Below are 23,888 nucleotides of genomic sequence, written 5' to 3'. Positions count from 1 at the left end.
ATAAAATGTCAGATTCACTAATATTAGATGAAGTTATGTTAAATTCTAGTAAGTTACTAACTGAGTTAATGTATTCAGCATTTTAACATAATTAATATAATGATCCTGATTATTTGTATAAATAAGAATAGCTTCCTTTACGAAAAACTCCTTCATCGTGTGAGATCTTACCATTTCTATAAAAGTAAATAAGTGATATTCCTATCATGCATTCAGGAAAGTGTCTTAGTTAAATAATTATAAATAACAAGACATCTATATTCGATAAGTATCAAGACTACTAGTTAAGTTTCAATGCTCCCCTCAGTATATGTTTTCGAGTACGAAAAGTGTAAATTGCTCTAGATACATTTTTAAATTTTTATATTAAATTTGCAATATTCTTCAAAGAATAGGGATAATTTAAATAAATTTCAGAGTGGTTCTACCATACTGAGTAATAGCAAACATTTGTCATTGATATTGACTAGGCGTTAAACCTTAAATAGCTTTATATGGTATCTTTTGTAGAGCGTGATTATGGGCGTAACTTAGAATCATTCTATGAGGTTTTCGATAACATGGATTTCCCTGAAATCTGCAAAAAATTTAGTTTTTAGTCTCCATTTGACCTGATAGACCATTAAACACATCATCTTGAGCCAGAATAGAATCATCTAATATTAGAATCGTATGATAATACCGATTAAGTGGGGGTACTACGGCAGTTAGTGTATATTGGATATAGTCACCTTTTTCCAAATCTTTCTGAACTCATTACTATCCTCCCATTACAGCTGCAACAACCTGCACCATTCTAATTTTTTAAGCCAAAAATGAAGAATGTTGCAAATGATCTTATCACTGCAACGTTCTAGGAACAAGCAGAAAAAGGGTAAAGTATCAAAACAGCACCATTAGATTTTTAGTTTGATATGTGTTTTCTTAGTGATGGTAGCATATCTCTAAAGAATGGCATCCAGTAATTTTAATTATATTCCTAGTTTTAAGAACAGTATCTTCCTACATCAAGTATATCGCCTTTTAATTCGCTTAGATCATCAGAGAATCTTTAAAAGCTTTTAATTTAATCTAGATACTAGTCCCTTAATTTATATTTCTAAGGTTCAGTGTAGGACTTCCCGCGATATCTTCACGTATATAGTAAGTTGGAACACTAATCTACACACTAGATAAGAAATATTATTAATAATCTTTACCTTTCGATCCTGTCCCTTAATGTTACTAATCTATCTTCTAGTTCATGTCGTAATATACTTGTAAAGGTAGAGTTTAAACGTGGAAACGAGCACCTTAAGAGTATATGTGCACGAGCATCAGATGGTAAACTTTTTTCGTAACTGTCATCCGCAACCTATCATGAAAAGTCATCACGTCTGTGTGATACTTTCAAAATTGACTTACCAGTAATCTTATCAAATGAATACCATATCCTTTTTACAGTATATCATTTATCTTTTTCATCTGCAGAACCAGACAGCGTAGCTAAATATACTCAATCGATTGATTAATCATATACGGATAATTTTCTTGTCAATGATCCAAATTTACTCTACTTAAAAGATAGTAAAGTAGTTCGAAAAGTTGGAATAGGATATCTTCGTCTTAAAAATAAAAAGGATTTTCCCTTCACTATAGATCTCAAACGAGAAGAAGATGTAATTATTGTACAAAGTTTGGGTCTTAGTTACTGGGAAAATAGTCCTGGGATTCAAAAATCATCTCTTACATAGAAATTTATTCCAGTTATTAAAGTTCGTGTTGACCTAGCAAGCAATATTAGTAACCTAGGTGATTATTCCATATCTAGTAAACGGGCAGATCTATACATATCAGTCTAGTAGTTATTAAACAATGCAATGTTATTTTCGTAATTATACATAAGTTCCTAAAATAGTTAGCAACTTGTAAAGAAGTTTATTTTTGAATATTCTAATTCAACCCATTCTATACTTATGTAAATTTAACAATATCTTAACGGGAAGAAAAAATTAACAACACAACTCAGTTAGTCTGTAGTTAGTCTTATGATATTACTTATTAATAATATTAGTCTGTTGGATAAGATAGTGTTTATAGATACAAATCAGAAAAAAGATGTTTATCTGCTGCATATGAAGCTATGTCTAGGCATCGGGAAACTAATACGTACTGAAAATGTGATATTGTCAGTTTAATAAAATTAAGCATATCGCTTTTTATAACTTTATTATGGATCAACGAAGAGTTCGCATGTTCATAGAATCTTTTCCGTAGATAAAGAGACAGATCCTATTTAAGGCATATTAAACCAAGTAAAAGAATCTGCGACGAAGGTTTAATAGTAACTTTTATTTAAACCAGGATGTCTTGCATCATTTATCTAGACTATAAAATTTAATAGAGATTCAATTATTTCATAGATTAATTTCACAGTTCAGCTTATATAATACTGTATTACTATCTAGTAATATCAAGAATAGATGATTTAGACATTACTTTATTAATCATAGTTAATTTTCTCACTGGATGACACTCACAAAAATGATATAGATTTATAATAGTCTTTTTCTAATTTATATCAGTTCTCGTTTATCTTTTTTAGTTAATTTGTGTATACCCCAGAAGGAGATTCATTGGACTAATTACCTTACTTTTCCCTTAGTCTCGCTAAATATATTAAAATATTCAATGCTCCTATTGTGAGTTTTGAAAATATTAATTCATAGATTATCCTCAAATCATACAATCATTTCACCTATATATTTTTCCCCATCCTGGAAGCGCTGGTATAGTACTAGCTGCGTGATCCTGCATCGCCTCGGGAATCTGCTGTGCTGTATCAGTCGCAGATGGTGGAGCAGTTTCTGACCTCGCTATTTTTTAACGACCTGGTGTAGAAAACTTATTACGATACTAACGTGTCACCCCGTCTTCTGCTCAATCTCGAGTTCACCAATTTCATGAACGCTTTCTTCAGCTTCCTTGAGTCGACAATCAAGTACATAGGGATTGCGTACCTGTCAAAGGACGCTTACCTAAATATTTACCTGTTCTTAGTTTTCATCATAAAAAGCAGCGAGACTATAAGCTAAAACGTTATCGCAGACCAGAAGTTCTTCCAAAAGCTTATCGTGTTCTTTATAGATTTCTCTCTCACTAATAACTTCTACACTGAAAAAGAAAATATATAATATTTCTAAATTTAAGATTTTTATATTATTATAGACTTATTTTAAACCAATGTTATAGATATTGACTCAGATTGTATTTAATTGTCAGAAGACAATTGTAAAATTATTAATTTTTTATAGTATTATGTTACAGAGAAAAAAGTACATTAAGATTTACCATTAATTACATCTTTAAAATTATATCTATCAAAAATTGAATTAAAGCAGTATAATTATATATAAAACTGTGAAAGTACTAATTAAAGCGTTTAAACAACAAAAAAATATAATTATTTTAAGGAATAAGAACTCGAAAAAATTGTTAACTAAAAATCAAATTTTGATAATGAAACTAATAAATCATCTTAAACTCTTCCGTGTTAGTTAGACTTGGACAATTAATATCATCCAGAAATTAATTCCTTATATTTCATGATTGATACATCAGAGACAAATATTTTAATATAAGATTTTATATTTTACTTTAGAAATTATCTTTAATAAATACAAAATATTGAATTTAGAGATCTTTGGCTTAATTTTCAAAGCTTTTCCTAATTGCTAAAACTAAGATAAATTAATTTGGACATTCAATTATAAATATCAAATCTTTTATATTACAATTTCAGATAATTTATTGACTGTAAATAATTAAAATAAAATAATATCTTGGTGGTTAGTGGTTGGGACCAACTTTCTAAATCTTTTAACTCTTCATCATTATAATACTCTGATATATATAAAAGAACAGCTGATTACTTTCGAGGTAATACTAGACTTAGTTTTTAAGATATATTTTCATGTATTTAAAAATAAATATGGGATTTATTTGTATAACATCATTAACAAGATTTTTCGTGTATTCTGTAGTTAATATAATGTTCAATTGAATTTGAATTTGTTGTTATGAAATAAGCTTCTCCAAAATTAGACCTCTCATTCTTTAATGCAAATAGTAGATTGTAAGACAAAATAATGTTATTTGCAGATAAAGAATAGCAACAAATTTTATTTTAATAATTTGAAAGACTTATTATACCTATAGATCTCAGAGAAGATAATTTGTAGCTAACTTTCAATAATGTGTTAACATCTATAGTAATTAGACTAAAATCTAGCTTTGAAGAAGGTCTCAAATAAGCCCTTGAAGCTACGGTACGAGTTAATTAAAAGGATTACACCGATGTCCCTAAGCTATTAGAAAGTTATTTCAAAAGCATTACAGTATATGAGCAATAAGTGGGACTTAAGAAAGATATGTTTGAACGTATTTTTAAATTATTGAAGGAAAATGACTATCAAATCGAGCTAGCATATTGCTACCTTTAGATGGCTAGCTTTATATCTTATCATTATGCTATTCCACTAAATTAATATTTATACTCTTATGGATAAATTGGATAAATTACAAATTTAATAACAGAAAATTAATTCTGCTTTTACCCTATTGTTAATTAAATTATTTAGACTATTACTCCATAAAACATAGTACAGATTACAGAGAATGATGTGTATATTTAATATACTGATCCAAAAGCTTTTGAAAAAGTACTTTACTATCTTTAACAATCTTAAAAAATATTTAAAATTTATGGATTAGATGAATTGGTATTCTTGTTAGATTAAGGAATTAAAGATTTGATATTATATTATTATCAATCTTTACCGGAAATTATTTAGAAAAAGGAAACAAAATAATTACTAGCAATCTATACACTTAACAAAACCTTTATTAATAATTCTCAACGTCTAATTGGCCTTTTTTATCTAATTTCATTACACGGTTAATATTTACCAGATTCATTTAATGATAAATAATATATTTACCATTATCAATAAAATTAACGAATCTCGGATATTTCAAATTTTCTTTCTATTTATTATTAAGAATACTATAAAAATATCCTTACATAATAAAGAATTAAAATTTTACCTTAAAAAATTGTTTAAATTATTTCTGAAGTTGATTATAAAAATAGATTCCTTGTTAAAAAAATAATATTATAATAGCAAAAGAAAAAAGAAAAAATTGAAGATTCTAATACCATTGAAACAAGTCTAAATTTGGCAGATAATTATATCGAAAGAAAAAAAACATATGGTGACGTTCTTTATATTTCTATACAAGAAGTTTAACCATTTAAATATTATAGCTAGACAGAAAATTAAGTATAAACAGCTATCGTATCTGATTACGTTATAAAAGAATTCTCAGACTATTTTAAATCTCAAGCGCATATATAGCAAAAATCACAGAAACAAGTATCAAATACTTATGTTAATAATTTTTCAGCATATAATCATGTGTTTAACCTTAAAATATAATTAAACAATCATGTATTCATCTCATAACTACCTTATTTTGAAAATTAGTAGAAAGAACCTAATTTTACAGGAAAATTGGTAACATATTACATGATTTTTTAGCCGCTACCTTCACATATTATTCGTGAATAAATATTTAAATAATTCACATTATATTTTACTCCACGAATAACATAAGCAATTAATTTATATGAATAAGCAAACAATTTATACAATTTAAGATCATCTTTATCTACACCAGTTTAGGAATAATAAATTAACTAAATGTAATCATTACTTTTTGGCATATTTGTACCTACTGTATAGATGGGCCCTGGAATATTATTTTAAAAATTTAATGACTAAACACCTATATTCACAACTGAAAAAATATTTATGAATAATAATTTTGATGAATACATTTAGGTAATGGAAGACGAAACTTTACGTTATAAGTATCCTAATTTAAAACAATTGGTAATTGGTATTGATCAAGAAATGTCTATATTTTATCATTCAGTATAATTTTTATTTTAAGAAGGATTAGATTGTCTCCAAGTTATAAAAGATAATTTGGACAACTATCCATAATTGACAGATGTTTATAATCTGGTTAGCAAAAGAATAAGCGAAATGAAGCAGTAAATATAATAATCAATATTAAATCAATCCAAGCAACAATGAGAAAATTATTTTAAAATTTAAATTATATTATATATACCAATTTATACATTTGGATTGATTATTTGTTTCATTGGAGTAAACTATTAGAAGTCAATTAATTTTACATATATATGATCTTAAATTGTATAAAAAAGTATACTAGAACCAAAAAAGTATCCATTAATTTTATTAATTTTTAACAACATATTTTATAAATTTATAATCGTACCTAGGATATGTTTATTTGAAATAAATAAGTTAATAAGAGATAATGTTTATTCATAACTTAAATATCTAGAGTCATATTTACCAATAATAATATGTTAATAACTGTAATTTACAATACGAAAAAACTATTAAGCCTAAATAGTTTATAAACATTTAAACCGATTTTTTTCAATCTATTATTATGATTTATAATATGGAGAAGATGTAGGACATCCTAATTTTATGTCTAAAAATTGGTATTAAGCATCTAATACATTTTCCATTTTTATCATCACAGGTTTAGTTTTGTTACCTGAAGGATAAAATGAATTAATTTTAGGTATAAAACTCAGGTATTAATAATTTAAGTAAAACATTAACTCTGTTACGCCTGTTATTTTGTAATGATATTTCATTATGATATATATTTATTATAATATTATACTTATTACTACTAAATGAATATACATAAATTTACTGATACGATTTATCGCATTTAGTCAGTAGACTACCACCAGAAGAATATCTACAATTTATATGGTGGTAAAGCAATCTCTTATAATTCATATATTTTTTTAGATAAATCAATATGTCTTATTAATCTTCCTCCCCCTTTGTTTATGAATTTGTTTATCAAAAAAGTAAAAGAACTAGCTAATGGCTAATTCATTTAATCATTGATCTTAAACAGAATCGACCCTATTATTATGAGTGCATTAAGTATTTTTCTTATAAACTTTCCATAAATATAATTATTGGTAAATAGGAAATCATTTGAGACTATCACTACGTTTAAACCTTCTTATAAAAATTTATACTACGATATTGTGGATAGTAATTACTCCCTAAACACCGGTAACAATATATTGCTATTTAAATAAACACCTTTACTTAGATGGCCTGATTCAATGGCTATTTATCTCTAATATGATAAAATAGTTTTTACTGGTGATTTATTTTCATAATATACTGCAGATTAAATAGATAATTATGAAGTTTTATATGAATAATAACTTTATTTTGTTTCAAACTTATTTACTCATGTTCCAAATTAATTAAAATAATATTTAACATGGTTTGAATCGATGAAATTCTAATAAATACTACCAGATTATGGATCCTAAACTGTAGGAGAGGAAAATGTGCACTCATCTGCTTAATTATATTACAAATTTACTGGGTCAATTTAAAAATAGCCTAAATTTATTGCATTATATGAAACTATGTACGGAACTACAGAAAAAGCGGTTGATTTAGTAGCTAAAGTGCTGAAATCACATGGAATTGAAGTAGTAATGTTAAATATGAAATATAACCTACTCGATAAGCTTGCATTAAACGCATAAGATTGTGTTGGTATTATTTTGGCTACACCAACGCTTAATGGAGATGCAATGCCAGGTGTAGTAGAAGGGGTTAGTTTTTTAAAGCAATTAGGAATAATGAAAGGTAAAATAGGATTTGTCTTAGGTGCATATGGTTGGGACGGGGGTATGGCTTAAAGAAGATTGCAAAAAGATTTAGAAGAAATGTCAGTCTAAGTTTTAGGCAAAATAGTATGGAAGTATAACTTCGGTGATGAAATTTATGCGTAATTAACCGAAGCAGGAGAAGTAGTTTCGAAAAAAGTTTTATAAATTATTAATATTAATGAGTGATATATAATTATAATAGATATAAAATGAATTTACCGCATTCTTAATTACTAATTAACGAATAGAATGATAAAGAAGTAATAATGAGTACTATTAATTCAGTTATTTTAAGATCTAGTACACCTACTATAAATCTTAATAGTGAATTAATGCTGCTATAAAATTCAGTACTTAATATTAAATAGGATTCATGTTTTTAAATAACAGATTTACAATCAATAAGTAAAAGATAAGCATAACATGTCCCATCATTTAAAACGAAAAAGATTAATATTTAGACTACATAAAGTCTTAAACCTATTAACACTAGACTTCCAGCTACGACATCATTAACACCTGGACCATAAGCATACACACCAGTAGCCTAATACAACTTAGGGATGATTAATTCTTGCCCAGGATTTTCACTCTCCTCAAGATATGATAAAAATAGAGATTTTTCTAAGACAAACGGTTTATTGGTTGGACCTGGTTAATATGATGTCACAAGAGATAAATATAATATGCTAAGTTCATCTAAATAAACAAAATAAATAAAAATTAAAGCGTTTGATGAGAATAAAAACTATTTTGGCCCTGGGCCTGGTAAATATTTAACAAAAACGGACTCTCTGAGTACTGGTAAAATTGTGCATAATCTCCACTTAAATGATGGAAGATAAACATCTTTTGGAAACTTTGCTGATTTAAAAGAAACGAAATTCAAACCAGGTGTAGGCACCTATAATCCAAATTTCGATTTCGATAGACAACACAATGTTTCATCAACAATAACTCCAGAAAGTAACACAAAATGTATGTAGCGAAATTTTAACGGTATTAAAGCAACATAAAACTGCCCTGACTGTTACTAGTATAATTTGAATAAGGTTTCAAGAAAACTTACCCCCAACAACTGCTCAAGTTTTTTGGAAAAGTGAAATTTTTTAATTCATTATTATTCTTCCAATAAAGCTACTAGTAGCTCCTATTTTTAACTCCTTGAAAGAATCGAAACTAGTTCTTTGACTCCTGTTTTCTGCATCAAATTAACCAGTTCATTTTCGGTGTTTCCTGTTTGCCATTACGCATTTTCTACCTTAGAAAGCCTATTTTAAATTAGTTTGAGCTCGTTTTCAAGTATATTAAATTTTGCCTGCAGTATTGAATCATCCCTTTTCTCTTCCTTCTGCTCGAAAAGGCCGCTCATTTTCATCGTTTGGAGTTGCTTTTGGATCACTTCATCTGCCCTATCAGCCCTTTTAGCTGAAAATTACGAAATTCCAGAATTGCTAATCGAATGTTAAAATACGCCCGAACGCGATGCGCTGACACCAGGCGATTTAGCGATTTCCCGAATTTGCGATTTCTACATTGCTAAATCGAGTCCATAATGTTGCTTGAACTGGATGACGTTCGCGCAGCACTTGTACAGATTTTCAGCCATTGTTTACAGCAGCCTGGCGTTCTTTTCTTCGCCTTCTACTCGGATAATGAAGGGGACCAGCGAATAAATATCAAGTCTGAATTATCTTGATTTTGAAGCTAATTGGTCAGCATTTTGCCAGAAAGCTTCACATACGCCTAAATCTACAAGCTTAGCATGAATTTGCTGGAGTAATGGTGCCGTGGTTAATATTTGCTGGATTCTCTTAGCCGTACTTGGTGTTGTAAGGAGTTCTAGTTGAGATAGTAGTTCTTAAAATTGCTAAACATAGAAGTCGAGTTCCTTTTACAAGCTCTATACTTGTTCTTAATTCATAAATTTTGAAAAGCAAAAATATAAATATAAATAATATATAGTAAATAATAAAGGATAAATGAATGATTTATTCACGGCATTTAAGCAATAATCGATTTAAAATATTTACAGATAGTATTCATAAACATGTAGTGTATCAGATTTAATTCAATAAAATAAATGCGATGATTGTTAAGAATTGTTTGATGACTATTACTCATTGAAAAAAATATTTGAAGAAAAGTAATCATAAATTAGTAAAGCATAAGAGGCGTACACACCAATTAGTGATATTTAGAAATAGCTAGTATTGTCTTAAAAATTATTAGAATAGGTAATTATTGAGAAAAATTAACTTGTTTTACTAAAAAATATTACTGACAGTAAGATATTATAGCAGTTGAACTTGCTTTCTTATTAGGATTTTTAAGCAAAAATATAGTAAGAAGAATCTTTATTATATTAAATATAACTACTAGATAAATCGATTAAGAGCTTAGTTTCACCTATAATAAATAATATCTTGATCAAATATTATTTTGTTTAGAATATTCATAGTAAATTACCTTAAATTAAACTGCTATTCTTAACAACTTTATAGGAATATCCTTAATTTTTTGAATAAAACTTTAGGTTATGTTTTACACTTTTTCTACAAGAGGATAAGGATTTGTACTCATAACTGATAAAATAATATTATTTGAATATAGATGAAAGCTCATTTTAGTAGTTTATATTTTAAATTATCAAATGGGATTCAGAATTGTTCAATAAAGACATTATTACTGAAATCGCATCTACTATAAATCGAAACTATTTCAAAGAACTTTCTTTATAATAAATTGGAAATAACCTTTTATAAATAAAAATTTAAACTTAAGATACTACATTTTTTAAATAGATAGTAAGCTTTATATTATAAAATTTCATTTAAAAAGATTTAGCTGTTAATTTTACTATTGAGAATATAATTGTTTTATAATCATTACAGCTTTATTTTACCTGTGATTTCAAGTTATTTTTTAGACAATGGTATATAGTATAATATCGAAGATAAAATTTGTTGAATTAAACTGATATACTAATAGCATAAGATATGTCACGCAAACTATAAATTATTGACGAATTTAGTAGTATTGGTTTTGATTTAAGCTAGTTGAAATGATAAATATTATATTATATATTAATAAATATTTCTATCACATAATGATTACGCCCCAAAATGCATAAACAGTGTTTGCTTAAATATCAGACTAAGATGTTAAAGAAAATGTAGACAAATATATTCAACTTTTTATTACATTTTCATCATTCACTTCAATCGGTAGAGAAGCTGCAATTTAAGCTACTGGATTTTATAGAATGAAATTACAGCACCATATTATGGATTAAAGGTAAAAATAAGACTGCTTTATTATTTAATAGTCTATATTATCCTAATTTAATCTTTCTAATGTTAATAAAGGGTTTAAAGATATAAAGATTAATGAATTTTCACCTCAACAGATTGCATAACTTGCATCCTTCTACTCCTAAGATGGTCTTGTGATATAAAGATTGTAAAATGCGTAGATAGCACTTATTTTCGATAAAGAAACTTCTATTAATGTGGTGTTTCCAGTACTTATTTTTTGTGGAAGACTAGACTTGATTGAAAGCTGCACATAATATCTAAATAAATTTAATGAATAAATATTTTAATATATTTAATAAGGTGACTATATCAGTATTGAAAACTTAATTAACTCGCAAAAGCATATCTTTGGATCAATAAATCAGCTTTTCTTTATATCAAGGGCGATACTATTAGCTGAACTGAAAGAAAATTAAAATAATGCAAAATAAAGAGCTAGTGCTATATTAATTGAATCTGATGTATATGATTTAAACAAAGGCGTTTCCATTGAATAAATAGACTATAGTTAAATTTTATCAATTGGAGATGAAAATACAAAGAAAAAAATTAGTGAAATGTAATGATCATTTAATTTAATATGCTGATTTTGCCCTTTATCGCAACTTAATATCATGGTTTGGTGCTTATGGATATTTAAATAAATTTTGTGATAGAGGTGTATTTTAACGGAAATTAAAAGTTTTAACAGGACTTTATAAACTACTACATTCTTAAATTGGATTTTCAAATTATAATTCAAGTAAAAAATAATCTTTACGAATTTATTATAATTTTTCATGAAATGGGCTTTTTATTAAATTTAATAATTGGGAATCCCATCGTACATACTGAACCTTAACTTGATATTATAATATAAGATCACTGGGAAATTTTTATTCTAAATATAAATTGAGATTCGATGTATGAAATAATGTTAGCAAAAATGTAATACCTTCAACAATGTTGCAAAATTAAACTCTAGGCTTATTCATTGAGAATAATAATAATGTTGGGTTTAAACTGAACTAAATTGATTTGTATTTTATACATAACTGTGAAATTTTATCTCTTAATAATAACTACTTACAACTGGAAAAAGACTCTATAGGTGTTGAAATATAACTAGAATGAAAATCATGTTTTATAAAATATGTTGTTATTTACATAATCAATTTATAATCAATAGTATGGATAAAGTTAAAAAGTTCTCTATTAGTAACATATGCATTTAATAAATTTAGCTTGATTTTTTTGATATTCATTTTTTTTAATTATAAATTTAGTTTATAACTACAATTTAATATATATAACATAAATATTTATTAAATATCTTAACAAGACTCTACCATGTATTTTCATGAAATCTGTATCAAGGCAGTTTATTTTAATTCTATTCAATAGTTTTAAGTTAAACAATCAGGTAGCAATTAGGTTAGTTATGAAATTATATAAGTAAAAATCTGCATTTATATAGGAAATAATTATTTTAGTATTATCACTATTGTTTTAAGTATGAATAGAGAAAATTATATGAAATTTAACGTATAATCATAAAATTAATAAAATATTTAAATTAATAATGCTACACAGATCTGATAAACTCATTTTAGATTATTTGCTAATATAGATATACTTATTAAAAACGGTAATAAGTATTGTGACTTAAAAATACCTTTACATAAAACTATAATCAATTTAATAAATAATATATATATTAAAATAACCTTACTAACCAACGAAGTTAAATAATGTTTATACAAGTATCTAAATAATAGGAATCACTCCAAGTCACCACATTCAGGACACAAGAAGACTTTAAACCGATTCATATAGAAAAGTTGGACTTTGTTCCAGTAAATATTTTTAAAACTAGTAATAAAATTTTAGCAATTTGTGCTAATGAGATTAAACTTCTAGATTCTAGTTTCAAAGTTTTATCCACCATTTAAAATAAATTAAAGCACTCAAAATTAACATTTAAAAATGACTATTTTGCAATTTACCAAAATGAAAAAATTGATGTATATTCCACGATAAATGAAATATAGCTAGTTCACACACATTAAACAAGTTTTCCTACCCATTTAGCTATTTTTAATAATCTTTTAGCCCTATATTTTAAAGTGCGTAAAAATCAGTACTAGCTTTAAATTGTTGATTATGTTAACGACAAAAGATAGGTATTTAACTTTCGTGAGCGCTGTAAAACACTACAATTTGATTTTAACTAAGAAATAATACTAATTACTAAGTCTAACACAAATAAGTATACGTTTTAACGTTTTCAGTTCTTTGAAAATAAAGACACTGAAACAGTTCAGGAAGAGCTCAAATTTGATGATTTACGTGAGGATAGCGATGATGAACACGAGGAAATTGAAAGTCCGGAGGTTCACGGGGATGATGTTATTTATTTGACTGGAGTTGCTCGCACACTAAGTTACTAGTTTAGAACGTGTTTTCCTGACTAGAATATTGTTATTGCAGGCAGATTCGATAGTTATATTATTATGGAGAATAAGAAAAACCCTCTAAGTTGCATAATGCATTGTTCATGTAAGCTTAATAAGTATTATGAGAAACTAATCTATGATTATAGTCAATAAGGTAATATTGTCGTATATGCATCACCGGACTAGTAAACATTACATTTTGTTAGATAATTTGAATTAGTGAAATCTATGTCGATAAAATCCAATTAAGTATTGAAATCCATATTCAATAAGACGCTTAAAATAGATGATATTCTAATTCTTCCTGATTCAACTCTTGTAGTATAAACATAAAATTATTTGGTTAATTATGGTATGATTGCTGAAGTAGTATAACAAAAAGAGTTAGAAATGCAGAGATTTTGCTTCCATAAGACAAGAAAAAGTGCCCTATTTATATACAAAGATGTTATATAAATTATTTAAATATCAATTATTAACGAGGAGGAAAAGCAAGAATGGTTTATGGGAAGAATTTAAGAAAATTTATAAACACTAGAAACATATGAAATAGCATAGGAAGAACACGTTAACTATGTTTTATTTAATACTAGAGCGTAAATAGATTAATATACAATAAGTAACAGGAACAGACTTATAATTTAGTGGACAGAAAATGATGAAAATTTCTAGTCAGCTATAGATATATAATAAATAGAGTGAAAAATTCCTCAATTGTCTCTTACCATAATATTAGGAAACTCTTTTTCTATCTCTTCCAAACTTTAGAGCAGTAAAACAATGTTTCTTTCTGCTAATCCATACTCTGCTAACATTTAGCCACCCTCTTCTAATGAAGAACCTTATAACCCAACCACAACAACTATAGATTCGTCAAATTTTACAAAATAATGTAAATCTTAGGGCATTCTATGAGTAGCCCTTCTAAGCTATGACATTGGCAAATGAACAGCACCAAATATATGCTATCTTGAGAAATCCTGAACATCAGGGCGCATATCAACTACTACGAATTGTTTAGAATTAGTCAATAATGGCAAATACTAAATGCGTCTAGGAGCCTTGCTGTCTTCAATTGATTTGAAGATTTCTAACTTCAATTCAGGGAGTAAATGAATTCTTGAAATAACTTTTTGATGGCGTTCTCTTGTTGTTAATGACTAGACACTACTTAAATCAGTAGGCGTTTCAACAAGAACAGTAGAAGCTTAGTTTTTATCTTTGAAAAATTAAGCAGATTAATTTTAGGAAACAGGTCTAGAATTATTACTAGGCATGTATTCGGACTGATCTTTTCTATTATCTAAAATTTCTTAAATATCCTATCCTTTCATGAACATAGGTGGGACGCCCTTTTCTTCTCCACACACAGAAGCTTCGCTTTCAGCCATAGAAAGTGATAAGTTAGATGCAGACATGGGAGCCTGGTATGATTCACACTCCTAATAGTCAAAAATAGACTCTTTAGATTCAAAATAATCCGGCTACGACAACACCAAGATTGCAGTTTCCACCCACTTTGCTAGGGTATTCATCCGAATACGCTTGAAACCTTTACCCACTTGATGTGCCCCATAATTATTATTTGATGCAATTTTATCTTAGAACTTCTTAGCATCTTATCCAGTATTTATTGAAGACTTTGCATTATCATATTTTGGATTTTTTGGAATAATTCTTTATAGAGGGTCTGATTGCTTTTTAACCGTAGAGCCTTGTTTGAGGGACATTATAAATTTTAAAATTTGAATGTAAAATAAATATATATTTGATATTGTTTAATTAATAGATTTTTAAAGTGAATTAATTAGAACTTAATAAAATTTAATTATTAACACTTCTGAATTACTTGAGTGATGAAAATACATAATGGTATTGTGAAAATTTATTTAATGTTACGATTTTCAAATTCTGTAAAATAAAATCCGAAAGAAATCATATCTCAATAACATTTTCTTATACCTCTTGGATAATTTATTGTAATTCTTGATCCTTATCTTTGATATAGTCGTTAATATGTTCATCCTAAGTCTATACGTTCTCTGGCTCTTTCTCTACTTTGGCAATGCTTTGTAAATCCTCTTGGGTATTTAATGCATTCCAGTTTTGCTCATGCTTATTTTATAATAATTCTTATAATTTTTACTCCAATAATTCATAATTATCCATAAGTTCGTTGATTTTAGTATTTTTATCTTTAATTTAGTTAGTTTATGAATCAATTTTTTATATTTCTAATTATTCAAACTTTATTAGTAACTCTGATTTAAAAATGGGTTAATTGTCGTAGACATTTGTTAAAGTTTCAATATTTTAGTTAGAAAACTATTTCATTTCGCTGATATTATTTATTTGCATTACTACTTTAGAAATTAATACTTATCTTTTGCTAATATATTCTTATAGGGTAATAGCTGATTCTTATGATTGTATTTAAATTTTAGAGCAATCAATTGCTAACTCTTAATGAAATAATACGAATGGGTGTAAATCGCTTTTAGTCTTCATAATTGAAAAATTATTTACTAATATTGAATATAATTATTTAATTTTTAAATTAATTTTTTAATGAAAAATTTAGAATATGGAATCATCCTGCAATACCTACAGAATTAGAACTTTCCTAACTCTCAGAAATCTTTTTATTAAGAAGTTAAGCAATAGGGTGGTCTAAATGTCTCAGATTTTTTATAATAGGCTTAATAAATTCCAACTATTGATCCTAATGCAGCTATAACCGCTTTTGAACAAATACTAAAAGGAATATATGAATTAGATAATGAAAAGGATGAAATTTTACGTAAAAATTCATCTTTGAGTGCAGACATCATTGGTCTGAGACGTACTTGTTAAAATTTAGAAAAGAGTCAATAAATGTCTCAAGAACTATAAGGAACTTTATAATTATCGAAGTAAACAATTACAGAATTATAAGAATAACATTAAAATTCATAATAGTAAAATCAATTATTATAGTAGCAAGTCAAATAATTGGCATAAACTGTTTAAGAAATTTAGACAAAATTTAATGAATAATAGAATATTATTAAAACCTTTTCTTCAAAAGACTAAAATTATTAAATGCTTAATTAAGAAAATTTACTTAAGCTAGAAGCTCAGTCTCAATAATTAATTAATTTTTAGTAGAAAAATTCATAGCTAGTATAAAAACTACAAGAAATGAAGGAAGCAATTAAGGAACGAGATATTTATATTGATTAAATATAGATTGAATAAGCAGATAATGTGGCTAATATGAAATAATTCGAATAACAATCTAATTTAAAAATAACGAAATTTGAAGAAGCAAACACTAAATATAATAATATTATAAATAATCTCTAAGAATAAATTGAGCAGTTAAATGTTGATAACAACATTATGAGCTAATAATATCATTCTTCTAAAATAAAAATAGAAAATATGTAAAATACTATTGATTAAGCCCAATAATTATAAAATTAAGTTCTACATTTAAACAACTAACTTATTTAGCAGAAAGATTAAAATAATAACTTAGAGACTTAAATTTAACTCTTTAAGACTGAATAAATTGCAAATTAATAGACGACCATGGAACATGGAAACTAATTATTACAGATTAATGATCTATCCTGCTAACTTTAGGATACATAATAGCACTATATATAACTTTAATAAGAAAATAGCTAACTCAAAAATGAGTTGTTATAAGCATAACAAAAAACTGAACGAACTTAAGAAAATTCCCAAAAGGAACTAGACTAGTAATAACTTCTCTATATGCAGCTATAGCAATAATTTTAAGTTAAAAGTTAATCATTTAACACTAAATTAGATGAATTGTATCAATCTAATGATACTAAACTTAGAGATTAATTGTCTTAAATTTGCTCTCTTACAGAACAAGTAACTAGTTTCTCAAGTTAGAAAATTAAACTTGAAGCATAAATCATTAGTTTTACATAGTTAAAGGTAGATAGTGACCTAAAAATTGAGAACAGTAAAATAGTAATAAATTAGTTCCAGCTCTAAATTTAAGACTTGGAAAGTAAAGTACAAGACCAAATTGATGCTAATATGAAGCTTGATAATCAGATTACATTGTGTAAGAAGAATAATGAAAATTTGTAAAAAGAAGTTGATTATTTTAAAACTAAGTCTATCAATCTAGAGAAGGAAACATAAGATATTTAAAACTAGCTTATGGAATTTAAAAATTTGCAGAATTAGCTTAAACGGGTGAAATAAGAGCTTGATATAAAAGAAAATGATAATAAATCATCATAATAGCATATAGATGACCTATTTTCTAAAAATTCAGATTTATCTACTTAGATATTTTAAGTTAAAATGAAAGATTAAGATAATATGATCAAAATATAAGACTTAGAATTATAATTGTAATAATTTAGATAATAAGCTAATAATATTACGTCTAATAAGGAAGTTATCGATTTCGAAGAATATTAATTATGCAAAAATAAAAATTCTAAATAAAAATAATAGATAGATGATTTACTTGATTAAATAGCTAAATATTAAGTTATTGAAGTCTAATTTAATTCATTTAAAACTTAATAATAAACATATTTAGACTAACGAGATAAAAACTTTAAACATAGTGATAATTTACACCAATAAGTTTAATAATTAGAAAATATAAATCAAAAACTTTAAAATGAAATAGAATTATTAACTAGCAAGTAATAATAATATGAAGCAAATTAGCATGTATAATAATAACTGCAACAATAAGCAGAGGATACATTTATGGCTGTAAAATAATAATTTTAAGATAGTCTCTAATTTATTTAGAATGAAAATAATTCTCTTAAGGCATAAATTTTAGAACTATAAAATTAGAAACTGTATTTAGAAGATTAGTTACAATATTGTAGCGACTAAAAAGAATTAAGCAATACAAAACTAAGTTTAGATTATAATGCATTAAATAATGATACTCCTAAGATGAATTTGTAAGCATCATAGGGTAATATGTTAGTGACAGAGCAAAAAGTTTTTACATCATATAAAAGAACCCCAATTAATTCTGTTAAAACATAATGTGTTACTTAATGTACATAAACTTCACTTAATTATTAATCTATTGATGAATACTGTTCTGTTATATAAAATCAAGAGAAAGATATCATTAAAATTAGATAATAATTACAATAAAAACTAGATTAAGAATTTATATTTAATGAATAAATTAACGCTCTAGTGAGTTAAAAATAAGAACTAGAAAGCTTCTGTTAGAGTTTAAACACTCAAACTGAATTAAATAAATAAAATTCACAAATAAACTAAAGCAATATTTCTTAAGAGCAAGCTAGTAAATAAAAAATCATTGTTGATCTTTAGTAATAGATAGTAATTTTGTAGGAAAAACTAGATACTTAAAGAGAACTAGAGGAAAATCTTGATTTATATAATCAGTGTTTACAATAAAAAGAAATAGAATCTAACACCTTCATTGACGAATATAAGAAAATATAGGCATAACTAGTTAGTGCGACTAATTATTAATGTCTTGATATATTAACCGCCTAAGATATTGTAACTGATTTAAGTTAAGTCGCAGTTTAAATCTTCTAATTAACTTAAGATAACCAATAAGTTTATTCTTTAGTTAATCAAATTTTAAATAGTAATTAAATTTCCGAATAGGATATTGTTAATGGCTTAGTAACCTTGTAGTAATTTATATAATCAGATTAAATTTAGCTTTAAACTTTAACTAAACAGGTAGATGAATAGTAAATTGAATTGACATCATAATTACTTACTATTTAGCATGCTTCATCATAAAATCTTTAGCTAAAGAATGATAATAGTATATTATAAAATGATGCATAAGCATTTGCAACTATTTAAGTAGAAAACTAGAAATTACTCTTAGAAAATGAATAACTACAAGAGATTAAATAGTTATATATTGAATTAGAGTAGAATACATTAGGTTATAAAACTTTATAAGAATAAAATAGTAGCTATGCTTAAAAATTAGCTGATTTGGCAGATGCATTATCCCTTAGAGATTGTTTAAAAGAATAGATTTTCGAATTGTAGAAAGAACTTACCTCTACATAATAGAATAATAACAAATTGTAATAATAACTTCATATATAGTTATAGTAAATAACTAGTTATGAAGAAAAATTAGTAAATCTTAATACAACTGAGGGTAAAATGAAATCAGCATTGGACGAGAACAAATAATTAATTGATAAATAAACTGAACAAACTCACATTTTAAATTAATAATTTGTTACTCTTAATGATCTGAAGATAAAACTTGAATAAGGAGAATAAGAAATGAAAACTTACAATAATTAGATATTAAAACTACCCTAATTAGAATAATAATTATAATAGATTTAAATTTAATATAATGAGTTATAAGTAAAGTATACTTAAGCCAATTAAGTTAATTAAGAATTATCTGTGTAATTATAAAATTTAAATAGTTAAGTTTAAATCAAACAGTAAGAAAATTCAATTATCATGAGTAGTAAAATTAACCATAATAGTAATATCTAATAATTATAAAGCAAAATTAATGAATTATAACAATAAGTATAAGAATAAGAATAAACAAATGACTTCCTTAAAGTATAAATTCGAAAAAATTCGGTTGAATTTGAAAAAGTTGTATAGCACCTTATTACTCAGAAGGATAATTTAACAACAGAATTAAGATAGTCACAACAATAATCTGTGCTTATGACAAATGGAAGTTAGCAATTGTAAGAACTAGACCTAACGAAACTAATGAAATGATTTGACTATATTATACAATATTATAAAAATTAAAAAATGCTAGATATTTGTGAAAAAGCAAATATTGCAATAAATAAGTCATAGTATACATATAAAGACCAAAAATATCAAGATACTATAAATTCATTACAGAATGCTCATCATATATTAGAGATTTATTTTAAGTTCTTACCAAACTATGCATAATATCAATATAAGACACATTTTACTGTCATTGTATCAGATATCTATGCACAATAAGCATTGTGCGAATTATTTTAGCAGAAATTCGACTTAGCGTAAAATAAATTATAAAAATCTTTATACTTAATTCCAGATAAACAATTATATTTTATTAAGGCTGCAATTTTTGCAGGTCTTAATGAACCGGAAAACTTATTACTAGCTCTTACAGAGGGAAATAACCTAATTAATAGATCTTTTCTAGACAATTACATGAAAATCTCAAACTCTGTGTTATTAGCTTTGAAACTGTTTATCTCATCAAAAACTAATAACTAATAACGAACATATTCCTTATTATCTGCGTTACTGAATTAACCAATCCTAGAAAATATTGAATATCTAGCGATTGTAGAATCTATGAGAGCCGCGTGTGAATAATTTCATCAAATTCCCGTTGCCTTATAAGTAAACTAATAATTAAATATTCCTGGCTTATAAGGAAATTTAATTTTTGATTTTTAAAAAATTTAATTTTGGGCATTTAACTAGTTTAAATTTAGATAAGGAGATATCACCCTACCTGGAACATAGATGACAATGTATGAAATATTTTTATTCTATATTCCACAGCTAGGCGACTTCAAGGTTGCATAAATATAATAATATCTATAGCCGAATGTATTTTAAAAGACTATTTGGAAATCTTTAGCTAAAATGTCACGGATATTTATGGGGATGGTAAAATTAAGCAAAGTAAAAGATATTAAGAGCGATCAAAAAATGTTGATAGAGCAAGATTTTAGAAATTATATATTCGATCAGTTTTAAGGTTAACCTAGTTAAGGAAGTTTAATATAGAGTAGTAGCTTCAAAGATAGCTAGGTTAGTATGAGATCTTAATTAAATAGGCATGAATAAGATATAGCTAAGAAGCGACAAGAATTTATTTAACCAATATAAATTTTTGATTAAAAATTTGAGTTAGATAATAAGTAATTATTTCAATCCAGCTAAAATATAAAAGCTTTGTCTTCAAGAAATTCAAATCTTCTGAAATCATAAAGCGTTGAAAGGTTAAAAAATAAACCAGTAATAAATTTTGGGAATGGTAAATGTAGAACAGATACACGATTGATAAACAATACTTCTTAAACAATTCGATCTAAAAATATAGTAAATCTAAAATAAGATAGTGTAAATTGTATAAATAAGTATGATTATGTCAAATCAAAATATACTCAATTTTTCTAAGATATATAAAAGAATGAATCTAAAGTATCAACTAAATTTGTAGAAGAAGACAGTGAAACTAGCCGTGCAAATGAAAATCAAATATGTTTTGCTTGTGATAGAGTAGTGCTAGCAACTGTTAAAGAATCTAATATTCAAAACTTAAATAATATGCTTTAGTAATAATAAGGTGTACGGCAATAGATTATCCAATTTGAACTCAAATGTAAAAAAGATAACGAAATAGCAAAATCTAGAAAAGAAAAGTGCATTATTGACCATTAAAAAATAAATAAAGAAGCAGTTAAATATGAACGAACAAGAGATTTAGAATTATAACTTAATGATGACGATTTATTACAGACATACAAGGAAAAGCTTAATAATTCACGGTTACTTTTAACAAATTTTGATGATTATCAAAAAGTTCTGTATATTAATGACAAAGTAAGGCCATAGTATTAAAACGATGACCCAGATTTTACAGATCTATTCTAAAATATTGAACCAACAAACATATCACTAAGCAAAAAATTTCAGTTCAGTATATCTACAAAAAGTTTAGAAAATCTTAATTTAGATGAATTAAACTAACCTCCATTGAATCAGCGGTATGTTGATAATCAAGATTAAAAAATAGGAGAATAACTTTTATCTAAATTTAAGTCATTTGAAAAATTTCAATTTACAAAATTTGACAGACCAAGTGGTAAATATATGCCAATTCGAAATGATACAGAACCTGAATCCTGTAAATAAATTAAGATAGAATCATCAATATTGAAATAGAAACTAGATGAAATTGCTAAATTGAATTCAATGAGATATTAAAAAGATATGGAATTGTAGAAAGAGATTTAAAAAACTGGAAAGGTTAAAAAGCCTTTCAAATATCTTACAGAAGATATTAAAGATTGTGACTTGTAAAAATATTTTAGGACAAATAGAAGTTCATTTATTTTTAATATTAAGTGAGATTTCATTAACTAGCTATATCAATTACTATTTCAAATATTATGGACCATATATAAACTCCTAAAGCTCGAAAATTAAACTTAGTGGAATTCTAGTTTAAAGCAGAAGAATGTCACTTTGTAATAACTTACGTGTAACCTGTTGTGATAAACCATGAATAAATTATTATAACCTAAATATAATAGATTTCATAAATAGTAAACAATGAGTTAATAAAATTTTGTCAGGGCCAAATATTACCACTAAGTTAAGATGACCTATATCTTTCGTTTCTAATGCTGTTTAATAGTCTACTAGAAATTGTAATGATCTCAAGCTTTCTAGTTAATATAGTTAATTAATTTAATTAATTTGATTTGAAATATTAAATATATTATACTTCATCTAAACAAAGCGAAATAATTTAGAAAAATATTTTTTTTTATCTATAAATTCCTAGTTTACCATCTAAACAAACGTTACCCGTTAACTCCAGGATAACGAAATATCTTTTGGGTTATAATACTAAGATAGTAATTTAATAATGTTTTTATAATTCGTATCAAGAATTAAACCTAAATTCTGTGGTCCATATTTTAAAATAGCATTAACAACTAATATATCATAGTTGGAATTTTAGACAATGAAATCTATTAAAAATTGATAAAATTATATAACAAATATATTATTAGGTAATGGATATTCTAGTACTAATTTTAATATTAACTTTAATTATCCCTATTCAATATTACTCAATTCTACAACTAGCTAATCTTTAAACTCTTAATCTACCTCATAGATAGATGCTGTGGTAATAATTCTTTAAATATTATTATCAAATAATGATTTAAATAAAATCTTATGAGTAAGTAATTATTAGTCATATTCTATTTTTTAGTCTATGAATAACCTCTAATATTCAGTTATAATTTATGGTAATAATACAGTGTTTAAAAGTTCCTATAATAATTGATTTTTTTAATGGTATACACTGACTAAAAAATACTTATATAACTATTATCCTAAATCAAATGTCCAATCTGTTTTGACAATGCTAATTATGAATGGTAAATTATTTCTCATCATCAGTAATTATACATTATCACTTTCATTATTATGCGAAAAGAAGGACTCTATTAAGAAAGACTTTGACATTTTGTACAATATTATAAAATATATATATTATCTCATTTTTTAATAAACTTTCTAAACTGTTTAACTACA

General features: G+C 25.8%; 12 protein-coding genes across 12 annotated transcripts; 7 read left to right on the top strand and 5 right to left on the bottom strand. All coding sequences in view use genetic code 6, as the record gives it.

Moving 5' to 3' along the window:
- Nucleotides 1-5: 5 nt before the first annotated feature.
- Nucleotides 6-6,140, top strand: SS50377_21265 (uncharacterized protein; the record flags this gene model as incomplete). Its single annotated transcript, XM_067905202.1, has 1 exon — nucleotides 6-6,140. One exon carries the CDS (start codon nucleotides 6-8, stop codon nucleotides 6,138-6,140), a length of 6,135 nt encoding a protein of 2,044 aa, XP_067768684.1.
- Nucleotides 6,122-6,742, bottom strand: SS50377_21264 (Inositol polyphosphate kinase; the record flags this gene model as incomplete). Its single annotated transcript, XM_067905201.1, has 1 exon — nucleotides 6,122-6,742. One exon carries the CDS (start codon nucleotides 6,740-6,742, stop codon nucleotides 6,122-6,124), a length of 621 nt encoding a protein of 206 aa, XP_067768683.1.
- Nucleotides 6,743-6,784: 42 nt separating this feature from the next.
- SS50377_21263 (A-type flavoprotein) lies at nucleotides 6,785-7,984 on the top strand (the record flags this gene model as incomplete). Its single annotated transcript, XM_067905200.1, has 1 exon — nucleotides 6,785-7,984. The coding sequence occupies one exon, from the start codon at nucleotides 6,785-6,787 to the stop codon at nucleotides 7,982-7,984; it is 1,200 nt and encodes a 399-aa protein (XP_067768682.1).
- Nucleotides 7,985-8,007: 23 nt separating this feature from the next.
- SS50377_21262 (uncharacterized protein) lies at nucleotides 8,008-8,901 on the top strand (the record flags this gene model as incomplete). Its single annotated transcript, XM_067905199.1, has 1 exon — nucleotides 8,008-8,901. One exon carries the CDS (start codon nucleotides 8,008-8,010, stop codon nucleotides 8,899-8,901), a length of 894 nt encoding a protein of 297 aa, XP_067768681.1.
- Nucleotides 8,902-8,912: 11 nt separating this feature from the next.
- On the bottom strand, nucleotides 8,913-9,722 carry SS50377_21261 (uncharacterized protein; the record flags this gene model as incomplete). The annotated part of the gene is made up of 1 exon (XM_067905198.1): nucleotides 8,913-9,722. The coding sequence occupies one exon, from the start codon at nucleotides 9,720-9,722 to the stop codon at nucleotides 8,913-8,915; it is 810 nt and encodes a 269-aa protein (XP_067768680.1).
- A 1,185-nt stretch (nucleotides 9,723-10,907) lies between these two features.
- SS50377_21260 (uncharacterized protein) lies at nucleotides 10,908-11,681 on the top strand (the record flags this gene model as incomplete). Its single annotated transcript, XM_067905197.1, has 1 exon — nucleotides 10,908-11,681. The coding sequence occupies one exon, from the start codon at nucleotides 10,908-10,910 to the stop codon at nucleotides 11,679-11,681; it is 774 nt and encodes a 257-aa protein (XP_067768679.1).
- A 1,164-nt stretch (nucleotides 11,682-12,845) lies between these two features.
- SS50377_21259 (uncharacterized protein) lies at nucleotides 12,846-14,252 on the top strand (the record flags this gene model as incomplete). The annotated part of the gene is made up of 1 exon (XM_067905196.1): nucleotides 12,846-14,252. One exon carries the CDS (start codon nucleotides 12,846-12,848, stop codon nucleotides 14,250-14,252), a length of 1,407 nt encoding a protein of 468 aa, XP_067768678.1.
- An 8-nt stretch (nucleotides 14,253-14,260) lies between these two features.
- On the bottom strand, nucleotides 14,261-15,280 carry SS50377_21258 (Rhodanese-like domain-containing protein; the record flags this gene model as incomplete). The annotated part of the gene is made up of 1 exon (XM_067905195.1): nucleotides 14,261-15,280. The coding sequence occupies one exon, from the start codon at nucleotides 15,278-15,280 to the stop codon at nucleotides 14,261-14,263; it is 1,020 nt and encodes a 339-aa protein (XP_067768677.1).
- Nucleotides 15,281-15,485: 205 nt separating this feature from the next.
- On the bottom strand, nucleotides 15,486-16,058 carry SS50377_21257 (uncharacterized protein; the record flags this gene model as incomplete). The annotated part of the gene is made up of 1 exon (XM_067905194.1): nucleotides 15,486-16,058. One exon carries the CDS (start codon nucleotides 16,056-16,058, stop codon nucleotides 15,486-15,488), a length of 573 nt encoding a protein of 190 aa, XP_067768676.1.
- A 60-nt stretch (nucleotides 16,059-16,118) lies between these two features.
- SS50377_21256 (uncharacterized protein) lies at nucleotides 16,119-20,315 on the top strand (the record flags this gene model as incomplete). The annotated part of the gene is made up of 1 exon (XM_067905193.1): nucleotides 16,119-20,315. One exon carries the CDS (start codon nucleotides 16,119-16,121, stop codon nucleotides 20,313-20,315), a length of 4,197 nt encoding a protein of 1,398 aa, XP_067768675.1.
- A 36-nt stretch (nucleotides 20,316-20,351) lies between these two features.
- On the top strand, nucleotides 20,352-22,685 carry SS50377_21255 (uncharacterized protein; the record flags this gene model as incomplete). Its single annotated transcript, XM_067905192.1, has 1 exon — nucleotides 20,352-22,685. One exon carries the CDS (start codon nucleotides 20,352-20,354, stop codon nucleotides 22,683-22,685), a length of 2,334 nt encoding a protein of 777 aa, XP_067768674.1.
- On the bottom strand, nucleotides 22,662-23,819 carry SS50377_21254 (uncharacterized protein; the record flags this gene model as incomplete). The annotated part of the gene is made up of 1 exon (XM_067905191.1): nucleotides 22,662-23,819. The coding sequence occupies one exon, from the start codon at nucleotides 23,817-23,819 to the stop codon at nucleotides 22,662-22,664; it is 1,158 nt and encodes a 385-aa protein (XP_067768673.1).
- Nucleotides 23,820-23,888: the final 69 nt, after the last annotated feature.

This window comes from Spironucleus salmonicida, chromosome 1 (genome assembly GCF_000497125.1).
Source record: "Spironucleus salmonicida strain ATCC 50377 chromosome 1, whole genome shotgun sequence".
In the NCBI taxonomy this organism is placed as follows: Eukaryota; Fornicata; order Diplomonadida; family Hexamitidae; genus Spironucleus; species Spironucleus salmonicida.
The sequence above is the reverse complement of the archived record's forward strand: the minus strand, read 5'-3'. Positions and strand labels throughout refer to the sequence as shown.